This window comes from Typopeltis vanoorti, chromosome 21 (assembly GCF_054136105.1).
Source record: "Typopeltis vanoorti isolate ZY-2024b chromosome 21, IOZ_Tvanoo_1.0, whole genome shotgun sequence".
In the NCBI taxonomy this organism is placed as follows: Eukaryota; Metazoa; Arthropoda; class Arachnida; order Uropygi; family Thelyphonidae; genus Typopeltis; species Typopeltis vanoorti.
Window position 1 is genome coordinate 16,782,163 of NC_143569.1, and position 17,612 is coordinate 16,799,774.

The 17,612-nt window shown below is 35.5% G+C and overlaps 1 protein-coding gene across 4 annotated transcripts in view; it reads right to left on the reverse strand.

The window, feature by feature from the left end:
• Positions 1 to 17,612, reverse strand: part of LOC150094647 (uncharacterized) — a 628,041-nt gene that overhangs the window by 552,022 nt on the left and 58,407 nt on the right. For all 4 annotated transcript variants that reach the window (XM_090411495.1, XM_090411492.1, XM_090411494.1 and 1 more), the window contains exon 5: positions 12,691 to 12,779. In XM_090411495.1, coding sequence (XP_090267621.1) covers positions 12,691 to 12,779 — 89 coding nt within the window. The remainder of the gene's footprint in view (positions 1 to 12,690; positions 12,780 to 17,612) is intronic.

Below are 17,612 nucleotides of genomic sequence, written 5' to 3' on the forward strand. Positions count from 1 at the left end.
TGACCAAAGACTAGAGACCGCAGATATGAGAGTCCTGAGAAAGATTATAGGCTTGAACAGATGGCATCAATGGCAATATCATATTAAAAACGAGGATATTAGGAAAGGACTTGAAATTGTCAGCATCCAGGAATGTGTTAGCAGAGCTAATCTCAGGTGGTATGGTCACTTAAACAGAATGGGCGAAGAAAGATTAGCAATACAAGTGTTCTCTGCCAGGTTGGCAGCAAAACGACCCAGAGGAAGACCAAGATATAGGTAGATTGATATGGTACAAAGTGCCTTAGATGATAGAAATATAAGATCTGATAATGTTGGCGTCTTGACAAGTAACAGACTGATTTGGACGAAAATTGTAGATAGGAAGTTAGTAATGATGTAATTTTTTTCATGTAGTACTATCATATCTTGTACACACCTTGCGGGTACATGGTAGGAATTTGATGATGATGATATATTTCCTGGTTTTAACACATTCATGACGGGGTGTCATTTATCATTCCAGCAGAACTTCTCATTACCAGCAGGCTCAACTCACACAAAGTTTCAACCCTTGGTTGAATTTTATTCCTCCTTGTTTGGGTTGAGCTGGCAGGCCAACTCACACACGCATTATATGGATACAGTGACCATATTTTTTTTGGAGAAAATAATGGACAAATCAGAAATTGTTTCATAATAAATAAAATAAATAAATAAATAAATAAAAAACAGGTTGCGTTTATTTGTTTCACTAAAACTAGAAAGCTTTATAACGTTTATTGTAAAATATAAGCATATACATAGCATTTTAAATAATCATATTATTACTTAAAAAATTTAATTTTGATACTTGACACAAGAATTAACTTTTTTTTAATAAATATGATTTGTGTTTTAAAAATTCATAAAACTATTCAATTCATGTCAAAGTTCCATTTTGTATAAATGCATGCTTTCAATGTTTCAATTTTTAATTGTTTTTTCCACTGGTCCATATTTTCACTAATGAAAATACTTGTTCAGTGGGAGCATTAGATCCAGGGAGACAAAAGCAAAATTCAATGATTTTTAAAATGTTTTTAAAAGATACATATTTATCTGCGAAATATTTAAAATACTCAACCCTACTACATCATTTTGTCACCATTCTTCGATCTTTTCACTGGTGACATAACTTTTAATACATGAAACTTCATCAAATAGTTCGCTCTCATTTATATTCAAGTTCCAGTGACTGGAAATGAACAAAACACTTTCCTCGATCCTTGCCCGCAGAGGGATTTCTCATAGTAGGACCCATTCAAATACTTCCATTTCCATGAAACAGATGTCCCAGTTATTTAAATAATCAATGCAGGTGTGGTACAATTTATGAATTGCATCTTTAAATATGTTGGCATTAATATTCAATTTACTATTTCAATTCACAGAATAAAGGACAAAATGGCCATTTCAGAAAAAAAAATTTTTTTTCGCTGCTCTGTCCTTTAGAAGACAGAGCAGCAAAATAAAGGACGTATAGTCACTGTAACTATATGGTACGTTTCAATTCGAATAGAATTTTTTTTGAAGTTAGTCTTTGTGATCTGTCATAATGATATCGAGAATTTCAAATGCAATAAAACAAACACTTATTTCATGTAACTGAAAAATTGGACAACAGTTTTTAGTCAGATACTGTGTTTCAGTGCAACATATGGTTGCACTGAAAGACAGTTGTTGACTTGAGTCTGTACAGCATAGTTTCTGTGGGAGAGGACAATAATAGTGCAATTAGAGAAAAACGGCGCTAACTAATGAATCACACTATTTGTTGAGAAATATATTACACAGACTGTCAAAAGCCTCTGTACCTTATTCAGGGATAAAATAAAAGTACACTTTGTTTTTCTTGCATCTACAGTATAATAGCTTTGGGGAGGGCGTGTTTTTAACCTGGGGGGGGGGGCGAGTTACTATCGCCTCGACGTGAACATGTTTAAACATTTTTCGTGTGCGAGGTAATATGCAAAACTTTTTGATGTCTTTTTCATAAAGACATCAAATATGGTAAGCATTTCGCCCACAAGTTGAACTTCCCCTGCTCAGCTGACTTCTATGGTGAGTTACAATGCATAAATATTTTTCTCACTACCGTTTTTTTTTTTAAACTAACATTAAAATTAATTTAATAATACAATAATCAATTTTACACTGAATAATATTATAAATTTATATATAAATAAACATTATAAATAATCTCACTTTATTATTAAATTACTCTGGATTTAGAGAAAGATGTTGGAAGTTTTTCCCCACTTGGTTAGACTATAATAAATTTAGTTTAATCCTTTATCCAAGTGTAAGCAAACAAAGTTTGCACCTGAAGTATCTTCAGGCCTGAGGCAACTTGTGGTAAAGGTGGCCCAAGCTCTCATCACTCCTTCTTTTAGTATCTCCCATAATGCAAAGCACATTTCCTTGCAGACATGTATAATGCTATGCATTAAGTGACTATGCATTCCCTTAATGCACAGCATTATACATGTCCGCAAGGAGATGTGCTTTGCATTATGAGAGATACTAAGACAAGGAGTGATGGGAACTTGGTCCACCTTTACCACAAGTTGCCTCAGTCCTGAAGATACTTCAGGCGCAAACTTTGTTTGCTTACACTTGGATAAAGAATTAAACTAAATTTATTATATTCTAACCAAGTGGGGGAAAACTTCCAACTTCAATCTATCCTCATAAGGAGGATAGATTCCACAGATCTGTCAACAGCTTGGCAGATTATAAATATCATAGCCCCCATTTCCAATATATAAAGAGGGATTATAACCTGGCTATCTCTACTTGTCAATGTGTTCTTTACCACTGAAGTAATCCTTCAAGTTATTCTACCAACTATGGCAATATACTCTCAGAACACTTTGTCCACCATCACCTAAAAAACCCTAGCCTTGTCAATTTTCTGAATCCACTCCCATGAGTGCATACTGCTAATTTATTTAATTCATCCTTCAAGATGTTTATATCACCTTTATCAACTACTGTCCTTTCCATTTTTGCATCATCAGCAAATAACTGAATATCTCCTCTCCCTTAAATCTCTCCCTCTATCATTAATATATGAATTAAAGAGTAGTGGCCTTAGTACAGAGTCTTGAGGCACCTCCACTAGTCATCTTCATTCTTCTAGATTCCACTCCACCATATACTAATCTCTGGTGTCTGTCTGTCAGCCACCTCTAATATCTTCCCATCTGCTCCAACTGATGTAATAATTTTTCATGCATGCATTCTGTCAAGTGCCTTTGGAAATCCAGCAGTATCATAGTGTAGTCATTTTTTCCTTTATCCAATTCTGCTATTACTCCATTATAAAGTGTAAGCATATTACTAAAGTGGAACCTACCTTTTACAAAGTCATGTTGTATACCATAAATTATCACATTCTCCTATCCACCCATTCCTAAATTTTACCATTAATCAACTTTTCTAATACCTTAATAATCACTCTCCTAAAACAATAACTTGTCTGTATTTTACTACTTCCGACTCTGGAGCTACCTTTATGTGGTCTTACCCTCTTTCCATACAGTTGAAACTTTGCAAGATTTGTGGATGTGATTACAAAACTTCATCAGAATGCAATGCCAGTTACTCTGCACATTCCCATAGCACATGATATCCAATTTGTAATCACATTGTATTTTTCAACTTGCTCAATACCTCTAATTTATCAACCTCAATTCTCACATCAGTGTTTGTCACATTGGCAACTGCAAAATCTCAACCTGGATCATACACACATCACATGCATGGTAATCACTTAATAATGCAACTTTTCTTCTGCTTCTGTCACATTCCTACCATAGAAATTGATTAATGATATCCTTCCATAATCATTATTCATCTTACTTGCTACAGAACAAAAAAAAAAAAAAACCTCTTTGGTATTTCCTTTGGCTGATTAGATTCTCAGAATCTGATTTAGCCCACTTACCACCTTTCCTGCATGCACTTTTCACTGCGGAGTGCTTAAGGATCAAAGCTATATAACTGAGAGGAGACCTCCACATAGCCTTTAAAGGAATGCGGAGAACTGACTAGGGCTTCTGACCTAATGTCCAATTCTCACCTTCTCGTGGTGCACTCTGCTGGATGTCTACCTGGATACTGAACGAACGATGATGGGCTGGCAATTTCGGATTTAGCCGACCAAATTGTATTCTTATTGGATTAAATGAATATACAAAATGATGGTACAACATGACAAAACTTCATGCCAGCTGAGAAGTCACCCGGTTAAACAAGGTAGGCGTTGTTATCGCCAGGGAACCAGAGCAAACAGCGAAAAGTCAGCTACTGGAAGAAATCTGAAAGCACACCCCAAATCAACATCACCACAGTTAAACATCGGTACTATCAACATAAGAAGCCTGAATGGCAAAGAAATGGAGCTAGCTGAGGAATTAGATAAGTACCAAATCAACATAACAGGGGTGACTGAAACAAAAGAGACAAAAACTGGTGAGATCTTTCTGAACAATAAATACAAAATGCTATATTCAGAAAAAAACGACAATTAAGGAAAAAAGGAGTAGCCATAGTATTCAACACAAAATATGAGGCTAATCTTCTTGAATGGCAGACAGTCTCAAGTAGATTGATGTGGGCAAATATCAGAATTGGGAATTGGACAATGAGACTTATTTGTGCCTATGGTCCCACAGAAGGTTCTAATAAGGCAGAAGTGGAGGAATCTTTTGAGGCTTTAGAAAAAGCAACTGACACAATGAAAAAGGAAAAGTTGGTCCTTGTTGGGATCTAAATAGCAGAGTAGGAAATGATTGTCAGATATACAAAAATATTTTGGGAAAATTTGGAGAAAAGAGCAAAGCCAATAATAATGGCAAATACCTGTTGGATTTCTGCTCAGGACATGGACTGGTTATTACAAACACCATGTTCCAACATAAAAATGTGCACAAATTCACATGGAGAGAAGAGCCAATGAATAAGAAAAGTCTCATTGACTATGTTATTGTTGATAGTGATGTTTTCTCCTTGGTGCAGGACATCAGAGTGTACAGAGGATTTGAAATTCAAAGTGATCACTATTTAGTCTTGAGCAGAATAACAAACATTGAATTTCATATTGAAAAGAATGACATGTAAGAAAGTTTTAAAGTGAATAAAAGTTGAGCAGCTCTCAGATGTGAACTGTAGACTAAAATACACAAAAATTATTGAAGAAAAAATGAAAGAGTTTGAGAACAGGAACCAAACCTTGGAGATTCAGTGGCAAGCCTTGAAGAAAACCCTGATTGATTCAGCTAGAGAGGCATGTGGTGAGGTTGTCTGCAAGGATAGAAAAATCAGAACTCCACGGTGGACACAGGAAGTTAAAGAGACAGTGAAGGAAAAGAAGAAAGAATATCAAAAGTTCCTGGCAAATAAGTCAGCTTGTGCTCTTAGAGAATACAGAGACAAATGTAAGAAAGCTAAACACTGGGTAAAACTAGCTAAACAAAAGTCATGGGAGGACTTTGGCAAGAACATAGAAAATAAATATCAAGAAGTGGTAAGATATTCTGGAGCTTGTTGAAGAAGCTTAGAAATTGAGGAAAGAGTGCTGTAAAAGGAGTTAGAGATGATAAAGGTTACATGAAAACAGGAGAAAAAGATATCCTTGAAGTATGGAGTAATTACTTCAAAAAATTGCTAAATGAAACAAGCAGCGATAGCACAGTGGTAAAAAACACTGAACAGGCATACAGTCAGGAATACATATCCATACTTGAAGCAGAAAAAGCCGTGAAAGGCTAGAAATGTGGAAAGGCAGCAGGAGTAGATGATATTCGACCAGAAATACTGAAATATGGTGGTATAAAAGTCATACAGTGGCTGCACTGCATAGTTCAGAAAGCCTGGACATAGGACCAAATTCCCAATGATTGGAGTAGAGCTCTCATAGTACCCATATATAAAAAGGGAAATAAAACTGAAGGTGAGAATTACAGAGGTATTTCCCTACTGAGTGTTCCTGGCAAGATCTATGAAAGCATACTTGAGAAAACGGTTTAGAAGAATTGTGGAAGAAAAGCTTGGTGAAGAACAAACTGGATTCAGGTCAAATAGAGGCTGTCCTGATCAGATCTTCATTTTACCACAAATAGTTGAGAAAGCATGGGAATATAACAATGATCTGTATTTAAGTTTTGTTGATCTGGAAAAGGCATATGACAAGGTGCCAAGAGAGAAGCTATTCAATAAGCTACAGTTATATTGTGTCAATGGGGCATTATATCAAGCAATACATGCTCTGTATTTCAGTTGTAAGTCGGCAGTTAGATTTGAAGGAAGTACAGGAAGATGGTTTAATGTTAAATCTGGTGTGAGACAAGTATGTACATTATCCCTTCCGTTATTCATTATCTATATGGATCACATTATGAAGGAAAGTGGTATTAAACATGATATCACAATTGGAGATGTTAATGTCAGTGCTTTGCTTTATGCGGACGATGTTATATTTCTAAATAAATCCGCTAAAAATTTGAAAGAGTCCCTGACTAAATTGAATAACTGTTGTAATAGATATGGTATGAAGTTCAGCATTAAAAAGACAAAGACAATGAAAATAGGTAGAATTGTTGAAAATGTCAATTGTGTCGTGAATGGGAGAATCTGTTGAACAAGTTAAACATTTCAGCTACTTAGGCACGATTTTTACTACCATTTAGATCTCCTCCTGAGATTTTTATTTAATAAGGTTTAAACACCTTATGGTAACTTGTTTTGGTAAAATACTTATAAGCTCTGCATTACTAAATCTTGGTATTTCTAGCCTGGCTCCCACTGATGAGACCTCAATAAAGGTCGAAACCGGTCTGGGTAGTGGCCCCTTGCCTTTAATACAAAACATCATACATCCCCTTCTTGGAGATGTGTTTTGGCAGTAAGGGTAAATATTAAGATTAATGATCAGAGCTTGCTCCACCTTTACCACGAGTTGCCTTGGTCTTGCACTGTTTGCTCACTTGGGAAAAATGGAGTAAAACCAGGTTTAAAATTGCTTGGTATCTTTAACATATTACTGAAGATGGTAAATTAAATATAGAAATAGACAACAGAATCAACAAAGCTGGTATGGTAGGAAGTCAACTGAATAAATTCATATGGAATAAGAGAGAAATTAGTCGGAATACTAAATAAGCTGTATACAAGACTGTGTTCAAACCAGTTTTAACTTATGGATCTGAGAGCTGCGTCAGAAGTAAAACACTTGACCAAAGCCTAGAGACCACAGATATGAGAGTCCTGAGAAAGATTATAGGCGTGAACAGATGGCATCAATGGCAATATCATATTAAAAACGAGGATATTAGGAAAGAACGTGATATTGTAAGCATCCAGGAATGCATTAGCAGAGCTGATCTCAGGTGATATGGTCACTTAAACAGAATGGGCGAGGAAAGATTAGCAAAACAAGTGTTCTCTGCCATGTTGGCAGGAAAACGACCCAGTGGAAGATATAGGTGGATTGATACGGTACAATGTACCTTAGACGATAGAAATATGAGATCTGATAATGATAATATTGGAGTCTTGACAAGTAACAGACTGATTTGGTGGAGTCTTGACAAGTAACAGACTCATTTAAATTTTTCATGTAGTACTTTCATATCCTGTACACCCCTGAGGGTACATGTCAGGAATTTGATGATGATGATGAAGACTTTCCACTGCTGATCACCTTTTTCTTTATATTCCCTGCAATTATTTCTTTTTTTGTGACTTTATATTGCTAATCATCCATTTAACCACTACTTGGTTTATCCTTCTAACTTTCGGTATAATATGCTGTTTCTCTCAAACAATCCCCAACCACTTCCCATTCACTATTGACATTCTTTGCTTGCAGCTTTTGATGCCATGGTACTGCTTCTAGATGCCTCCTAAGTTTGAGAGAAACAGCATGGTATGGTAGGTTTGTAATTTCACATAAACCCTTTTTCAGTGAGAATTCTACATGTTTAGTAACCTGCCATAACATGACTATATGGTTACTTTCACTTTCCCTGATCAGAGATAAACCTACTACAGCTATGGATTTGATGCTTAAATTTCAAACCTTGGTCTGCTTTATCAATATGCTATTTCAGGTAATAATCCCTTAGGAACTGTGTATATTATATTTCCATCTTATCATATGCCCTGCCCTCTCTCTAGTCCATGCCTCCATAGTTGAAATTCTCGTTAACATTAACTTCTCAGACTGCACTTATGGTGCTAATCTGCTTATGCATGGCATCCACATGTTTTTGCATACCCCACCCCAGTCTATAGCAGCAACACACCAGATAATTTAATAGGAACCATCTCCCTCAAACCAAAAATCCTCCTCAACTTCTATTTTTTTTTTGTTGATTGAAGTTCTTCAGCTGTTATCAGTAATATCTCTATCCCTGTATTATTCCTTCTATCCCCCTTGAAAATACAATATCCCTTACATTCTATCTCTGCAAGTGTATCATCTTCTGCCAATCAGGTCTTACTAATGATAATAATTTTAGCCAAGTCAAGCTGACCAAAGTCAAAAACACATGGCACTGATATGCCATAGGTCTTGCAACCTTTTGTGTGTGTGGATCAGATATTAAAAAAATGTTTTAAATTTAAAAAAGATGAAATCCGTTGGAATGGGGAAAAGTTCACACATTGTTTTGGCAGGCACAAATGATCAGAAAAGTAAAAATATGCAAAGAGAGAAGATATAAAAAAGAGTTTCCAGAGTGAGAAATTATAGATTGTGCATCTACTGCCTCATATAATAAGACTGAGAGACTGCTAATGAGTCAATGGGAAGATTCTGTAGAAAGAAACTGGTGTGTAGTTTATAGATATTTATTTATTTGTTTTTATATATTTGATATATCAATCTCATACAACCTATAAAATATTATCAGCATTGTGTATGGGCCAAAAAACCTTTAATCACTTGGCCATAAACCTAAAACTGAAAATTATTGTATTATAGCATATGTAAAATGACAAAATATACATCTAACTCAATGCCAGAAATTATTTTTATTTGCAAAAGCATCCCTTACATTATGTAATATTTAGAGCAACCTGAGATGAACTATTTTCCAATATATATATAAAAGTTGTATATAAAAGAAGAAGAAATTTCTTATGAAGTATAATAAACTACTCAATATGATTAAAAATGTGCTATAGGAACTTCTAAGTGATAAAACAGGAGAATGAGCAGTAATGACAGAAATAACAGTTGAGTGGAGTTTTTCACAGTTCTCAGTTTGAAGTCGAGCAAATGAAGAAACATCTGGAAAGGGGTACAGCTGAAAAGAAAAGAAAACCGAAAGAAACTGGAAGTGTACATTTGTGTGAAGGAGAATATCAAGACAGTACTGTATGATGATTCACATACACTAGAGGTCATGCCAGTAGAATAACCGTTTATCAAATTATTGTCTCTTTAGCATACTCTGTGAAATGCAATTCAGCTTGTCTCTGTATATATGTGTATACTCCAGATGATGACCTTGATATGAAGGTCAAAACGTTGGGAAATTAAAATAGTTATTTATAACACAGTTGCAGAGTCCATAATTTGTGTAAAATGAATGCTGATCACCATGTAACACTAAAAGAAAGGATTCTGATAATTCATGGAGATTCGGCGCACAAGCGATGCAATCAATATGGTAAGTTGAAGATTCTGGTTTGATTAATCAACTGGCATTTTTAAAACATTGTAGGGATAGCAATATCATTCCAAACTGCATCAAACTGAAGAGAAAATTTACCTGAACAAAGGCTCAGCAAATATACCACCATATGGAGAGAGAAAGCATTACTCAGAGAACAGATCCAGGCTGCTCGAAAAAACTTGGCTTTTACTCAAAACCAGGTACAAAATTTTAAATCTGAACTTTCAAGTTACTTGAATGCAGATATTTGGGTTATCCTCGAGAGGATTACAGACAATGCTCAGCGAACCACATCCTTCAAACAAAGAAAGAAAATCTCATATCCAAAATTCATAGACTAAAAGATTGTCAATATTCGAAAAACCAATAGACATACTTGAATTTCTCCGCAGTGAATGAAAACAACCAACCAGAAGCAAGAAACAACAGGAGCCATCAACCGCCTTCAGGTAACAGTCACATAGTCAACCTATCTAATCGTCTTAAACAAAGATGAACTCTCGCTATCAGCAAAGGTTTAAATTTTGCTGTAGCACCCAGATCGATTAACAAACTTGATTTTATTTATAATATTGAAAGAGGCTTAAGATTCATCCCAACTAACACAGCAGATAAAATACGTAGAAACCGTTAACATTTTAAATGTAAATTATAAGAAAACAATAATGAACAACATAACGAAACACGGATTAACAACGGTGAAATCACTAAAATCAAATCCAGACATCGTAATTACTAGAGCCGATAAAGGAAGTGCAACAATTATTCTAAATTGAACCACATAATTAGAAAAAATGAATCTGAAAAAATGAAAAACGATCCAACCAATAGAATAAAAAAGAAAGAGAAGCTACTTAAATCAGTCACTACATCGCCTGAAGATACAGTCAAAAAATTACTTCTGCACTACACTCGTTCTCAAGAATTTACAGTCTACCAAAAATTCCCAAACAAAAGAAATAGACAGCCCTAATTATTACCTAGTCAAGAAATTAGTGTCGACACTCAAGGAGTTGGTAGTTCATTCCCTCCTATTTTAAAAACACACAACACTTTATAAACTTAATCATAGACATTACATTAGAAAAAGATGATTTATTAGTCAGTTTTGGCATCTCTTCCCTCTTCACGAATGTCCCAATCAATGACATAATCCTTCTTTTACAGGATAAATTCCCTCCCAATATCACACCGCTCTTTGCGCAGGTATTACGTTCTGGTTATTTTGTATGGCAAAAAACGTTCTACCTATAAAAAGAAGGCACAGTCATGGGCTCACTATTATCCCTCACTCATTGCTAACTTTTATATGGAAAATTTTGAGCAAACATGCTCTAGATTCCTCTCCATTAAAACCCAAAGTCTGGCTTAGATACGTTGATGATGTTTTTGCTATCTGGCCTCATGGCCGCCAGACATCAGACACTTTCCTCAGCCACCTAAAAAAACAACACAAATGCACACAGTTCACAATTGAGATTGAAAAGCAGAACACGCTTCCTTTTCTAGATACACTTGTCACATGTCTTCCTTCTGGCAGTCTTTCCTTTGCTGTTTACTGGAAACCGACACATACTGGCTAATATATTTACGCATAACTTCCTACCACCACCCAACATAAAAACTAGGTTTCATTAATACTCTGAAAAACAGGGCTTTGAAGATTTGCTCCAATTAACAAGCACTGAAAGACAAATTTACAGTTATCAGCAATACTTTTCTAAAAAAATGGTTACAGCCAAAATACTATTAACAAAATTCTCTACAAGATCTCGATAAAAATCAAAGATGAACCAGCTACAATAAAATTATAACCATTCCTTACATTAAAAGACCATCAGATAAAATAAACAGAATACTACAGAAATACAACCTCAAAGCTACCTTTAAACCTCCTGCAAAATTAAAAAGCTTACTGAACTCATCCAAAGACCCACTCCCTCTGCTAACCCATAGTATATCGTATTTATTGCACCTGTAATCAACCATATATAGGAGAAACAGGACACACAATTCCTATCAGAAAAAAGGAACATAAACGACACATTAAATATAATAACTATGGTGAAGCTGGCCTTTCTGATCATGCCCTGAACACTTTACATAGAATTGACTGGAAAAGCACCTGTTGTTTACATCATACCAAAACATGGTATGAACATAAATTTAGGGAAGCCTGTGAGATTCTTATCAACCACCCTAATCTTAACAATAATGATGGTCTAAAAATCCCAAGCATGTGGAAGGCACATATTCTATCCATTTCTCCCTAATTGTTAACTATAAATAGGACTATAGGAATCCAGAATCTTAAATCTAATATAACAATTGTCATGTTAAACTAGGACATCATTGTTACTGTAAGAAAACTATCGATATGAAAGAATGTTTCTCTGATGTTATCTTAAATAGAATATAGCTTTGATGTAGTTTTTTTTAAATAATTAATTTTTTTTTAATTTAATTTAATTTTTTTTTTAATTTTATTCTATTTCCACTAGAGGTCATGCCATCAGAATAACCGCTGATCAAATCATTTTCTCTTTAGCATACTGTGCGAAATGTAATTCAGCTTGTCTCTGTATATATGCATATACTCCAGATGATGACCTTAATATGAAGGTCGAAATGTCCGGGAAATTAAAATAGTTATTTATAACACGGTTGTAGAGTCCATAATTTGTCTAAAATAGAAAGAGAAAAAGACAAATGGGGAAATAGAAATGGAATTTTTGCAATGCCAAGAGATAATTATCTAAACGTTATGCATGTGATGGGAGATTATCCAGGGTTTGAGAGTGCTGGATCTGGTACTATCATCAAAGGATTTGTCTAATGACAAAATACCAGTCTAGTTGGATGAGCAGACAGAAGCCTTGGATGTCATAGAGATGCCCAAGCGTTGATGATGACATTTGTTATGCTTCAGATGCTATGAATTAAGTCATAATACAAACTGTTCAGAGAAAACATTAAAACATACTTTACTCAAAATATATGGCAGATCTCTACTTGAAACTTTAAATACATCTTTTTTACTAGCAATCATCTCCATCTGCTGTTCATTCAGTCCTGAAAATGAAAATGCTAATTAAATTAAATTAAATTAGGTTACCAAGAGAACCATCAATATTTTCATTCTGTAACTTGTTACAAATGCTGCTGAATTACAGACATGCCAAGTAATGCTTCCAAGTGAAAATTTAAATGCTGATTCCAATTGTACTTGTTGAGAAAAAAAAAATGTTAAAGTGCAAGTTATTAAACAAATTTAGATGCAAACATTTTTTTTTTCAACATGCTATATCATAGGATATTGTAGAAAGCATACACATCAACTTCCCAGAATGTCAGGTGCCCCAGTAGTAATCAATAAAATAATTCACATGAATATCACAAACCTGCACAAGCAGAATGCCCATTTGTGAAGATCAACAGCACAGTGTGGCTTATATTATTATTATCATTATGATTCAGACCTCCATGGAGTCAAAAGACTCATCGTGGGAGGCCCTTCCTAGAAAACACAGTCTATCATACCACTTTTTGAATTCATTGACTGTTCATGCTCTCACGACTCTATCAGGCAATGCATTCCAAGGTTCAACCACCCTCAATGCAAAGAAACCAGTCCTCACCCTACTGCTCACTGCTTCCCTTCATAACTTCCAGGGATGGCCCCATGTCCTCACTCCTTCCGCTATTCCACCAAGTGAAAGAACACCTCCAGTGTCAACCCTGTAACTACCTCTCAACAGTTTAAAAGTCTCACTCATATCACCTCTCCTTCTTCTATCTTCTAAACTCTGCAGTCCACATTCCCTCAGCCTGTCCTCATAATTAACATTGTACAGTCCTGAAACCATCTTTGTTATCCACTCTATACCCTTTCCATGGTTAATTTATCCCCTTCAAATCCTGGAGACCAAATTTGAGAACAACAGTCCAAGTGTGGTGTGATCAGAGCATACTGTGATCTTTTTCTTACAATGCAAATCAAAGAATATTTGAATATTTACAGGATTCCACATGACAGAAGTTTGCAACAGAATATACACTGCAATCATATGGTTGAGAACACTGACTGACTGAATATATTACTAGCAAAGTGAAAGGATCTCGTGTAGTTTTGTGCTTATTGCTTGCTGGTGCCTTCCCTCTCAAACCCCAAGCCAACATCCCTTCTTTCTATGGTGCTTACCACTGGATCTATGAGCCTGCAATTTCAAAGTGTGAAACATAACAGAAATCCAATACTTTTTTTTTTTCTGGCTTTCCTCCCACCCCAACGCATGTATCTGACAGCTAAAATTTTGCATGGAAATATTATTTGACATACTCTATAATTGGGAAAAATTTAAGATGACGTTTCAATGTGATAACACTAATGATTCTCTTGTAAGTATACAGTAAATATGAAAGATTATTTAATATTTCAATTAGAAAAACAATAAATACAAGTCATAAAAACTTATAGCAATATTTAAAATTATTTATGTACTTCTTATATTTGTTCCTCTATCCCATCCAAGAAACTAACTTCCTTTCACTTGTAGTCTTTCATATTATGAGCTGACTGACAGAGATTCAATGGTACATTTAGACAATTTTAGACAAGCACCAAGATCACAAATTATTACAAATATTGCAAAGTTCTATCATAAGTACATGAGATAAACAATTCAATGCAAACCACACTGTATATTTCAGACACAGCTTGTTGTAAAAATACTACAGTATAACATAAAAATATTTTGTTTTAATAGAAAGACTACATAAAAGAGTTGTGAAACTCTGGCTCATCAGCTTAACTAAAATAAGCATGACTGCCTTAAACTTTCCAAGTTTTAGAAAATTATCCTACTAATTACACGTAACTGTAGTGGTTATTTGTATGTGTTATACACACACACACACACACACACAGATGTGCATCAACATGCTTGTGTTTCTGCTATAAATTATTATTACGGTATCTCCATGGAGTCAGTAGACACATCGCGGGAGGCCCAAACTATCAAAACAACATCTATCATACCTCTTCTTGAATTCATTTACAGATGAAGAACTTACAACTGAGTCAGGCAATTCATTCCACTCATTCACCACCCTCCAAGCAAACAATCTAGTTCTCACACCCTTGTTAACCACACTTTCCTCAATTTTCAGGAATGACCCCTTATTCTTCCATCACTATCACACAGCTGAAATATTTCTCCTACATTAATCTTATAAAAATCTTTTAGTAACTTAAACGTTTCTATCATATCCCCCCTCTTCTCTATCTATCAGCCAACCTCTGCAATCCACAAACTCTCAATCTATCGATGTAGGGAGCATTTTTTACATCACTCACCAACTTAGTCACTCTCCTCTGAACCCTCTTCACAACCTCCTCATCTCCAAGGAATCCAGGTGACTAGACTTGAACATGGTAATCCAAATGTGGAAGTATCAATGCCTTATAAAGGGGAATAATAACCTCTTTATCTCTGAATGTTAATGTGTTCTTCAATAACCAAGTATATGTGCAATCTTGGATATCTTAGCAATGTTCCCTCTGAACTTTATCTCCCTACCCACTAACACCCCCAAGTCCCTAGCCTCATCAATCTCTTGGAGTACCATTCCATCAATGTGGTACACAGCTGGTAATCTTTTAATCCCAAAATGCATAACTTGACACTTTTCCACACTGAACTGACATCCATTACCTTTTGCCCATTTTGCCAACTTATTTAAATCATCCTGCAAACTCTAAACATCAGCTTGATTTTTTATTGCGCTACCCAACTTTGCATCATCAGCAAACAACTGAATATCTCCCTTTAAGCCATTTCCTATATCATTTATGTACAAATTAAACAATAATGACCAAGCATAGAGCCCTGAGGCACACACCACTGGTCACCACCTTCATCCTGGACTCTGCTCCTCCATACATTTCTGGTATCTTCTCTCCATGAGCCATTCTCTTATCCATATCACCAGGTTAGTATTATTCCCAAACTGTGGGCTGTGGCCCCCACTGCCGTAAGCAATTAAGAGAACAATCTGGTGTTGATTTCTTCTCCCACAGAGTAATGATCATGCAGCCATTCCAATCCAAGTGTTGTTTGGCATCATAAGAATTTCAAACAGAGAGAGCTTATTGATTTTTATGTCTCATCTTTTCCTTCACTGCATTGTTGTTTTGAATTGTCTGATCAATATTTACAATAAATACATGATTGAAGCAATTTTTGCTGATAAAGAAAAATTCATTTCTCATGCCATTTTTATTGTTTCTTATCTAATTCCCTCTTCTCACCAAAGCCCTGGTTATCCAACAAGTGGTCAAAGACTGTACAAGAGAAAAATCATCTATATCACAACTGGCTTACTTTTCTGTTTAACCTAAAGAGTGAAATATCTGCAAGCAAATGTGGTAAGTAAAAGTCAGAATGATCACAGTAAGATGATGTTAATGGATGAAAATGGTAGACTGGTAACTGCTGCAGAGGACATAGTTGAGATATTTGGTAAACAATTCATGATTGCGAGATGACTGTGACCTATGCAGAGCTTATCAAAAACAACTTCTTCTCTTCTGTTTCTATGTTGATTAGACTGCCAGTGCTTAATTTCAGGCTTAATCTCATGCACTTTGTTCGTCAGTGCTTCCTGCCAAGAGTATTGCCACTGTGCAATTAACTTTGATTTTATAACCTGTGTGTAGTCAGTATAAGTGACTGTCAAAGAGTAGGTTGAGAAAGTATGAACTGGTATAGCAGCTGCATCTGCAAAATTGCCACATTGGAATTAAGGGAAATAAAACTGGGAATAATCCAACACAAATGAGCAATGAAATTAAGGATCTTTATTTTGTGAAAAAGTTGAAGCAATTCACAAAACACTGAATGTGGATTATGTTGTGCTGTATTGTTACTGCAATCAAGTGTGATCTGGTTAGAGATCGTAATTTTAGGGAATACAGTGGTGCAGCCAACAGAGATTTCTGATCTTGAACGATCAGTATAGATGGGCAAGAAATCAGAGTGGGCTGCTCTGTGTGCACTGAACAACTGAAGGTAGACAGATGAGAGTGTATAAGACTTCTATAGTTGATGAAGTGAGAGGTTAGAGAATGGGGGGATACAAGCCTGTCATGGAGGAATGCTGTTTTGTTTGGTGCAGGTAATAATGTTAACACTGATACTAATAGCTTCTATAGGCTCTTTGACATTCAATTCAAAAGGGCAGATGGCTGTCTGACATGCATGATACAACATCGAGAAAAGAGACAGTGATCTGGAAGGGACTTTATTTAGGGGCATAATTAAGAGAGAGATGTACATTTGTCTAAACAATAACAAGGGTTCATTTGATTAAACATAAAGACTTTTAAAGGGTGATGTTCAAAAAGAACCAGTAGCTGATTGGAACTGCGTCCAATCACTGAAGTGTGCTCTCCCTTGCAGAACTGAAATCCTGGAACCAATAATCAAGCTTTGAACATACAAGTGCATGATAAATATGGAGCAAGCAAAGATTCAGCATCCCATTTGGTAGAGGATAGAGTGCAGAGGATGTTCAATGCTTTTTTTGTACTTATCCCAACAATGACGAATGGATGTAAAGAAAGTCTGCTGTCTATCAAAGATCAGTCCAATAAACTTGGCCTCTGGAACTACGATAATAGTTGCTTGTCATCCTCTTCATCATCATCATTGGTTCGACAGCCCTAAGTGGACCCTGGCCTTCTTCAGAAATTTCTGCCCGCCTTCCTTATTCAATGCCAAACTCCTCCAATTTTTGACTCCTAAATCCTTAATATTTTGCATCACTCCATCTTCCCCATCTTAATTTAGGTCTTCCAATTTTTCTTTTTCCTCCTGGCTTAGCATTAAACATCTTAACTATTCT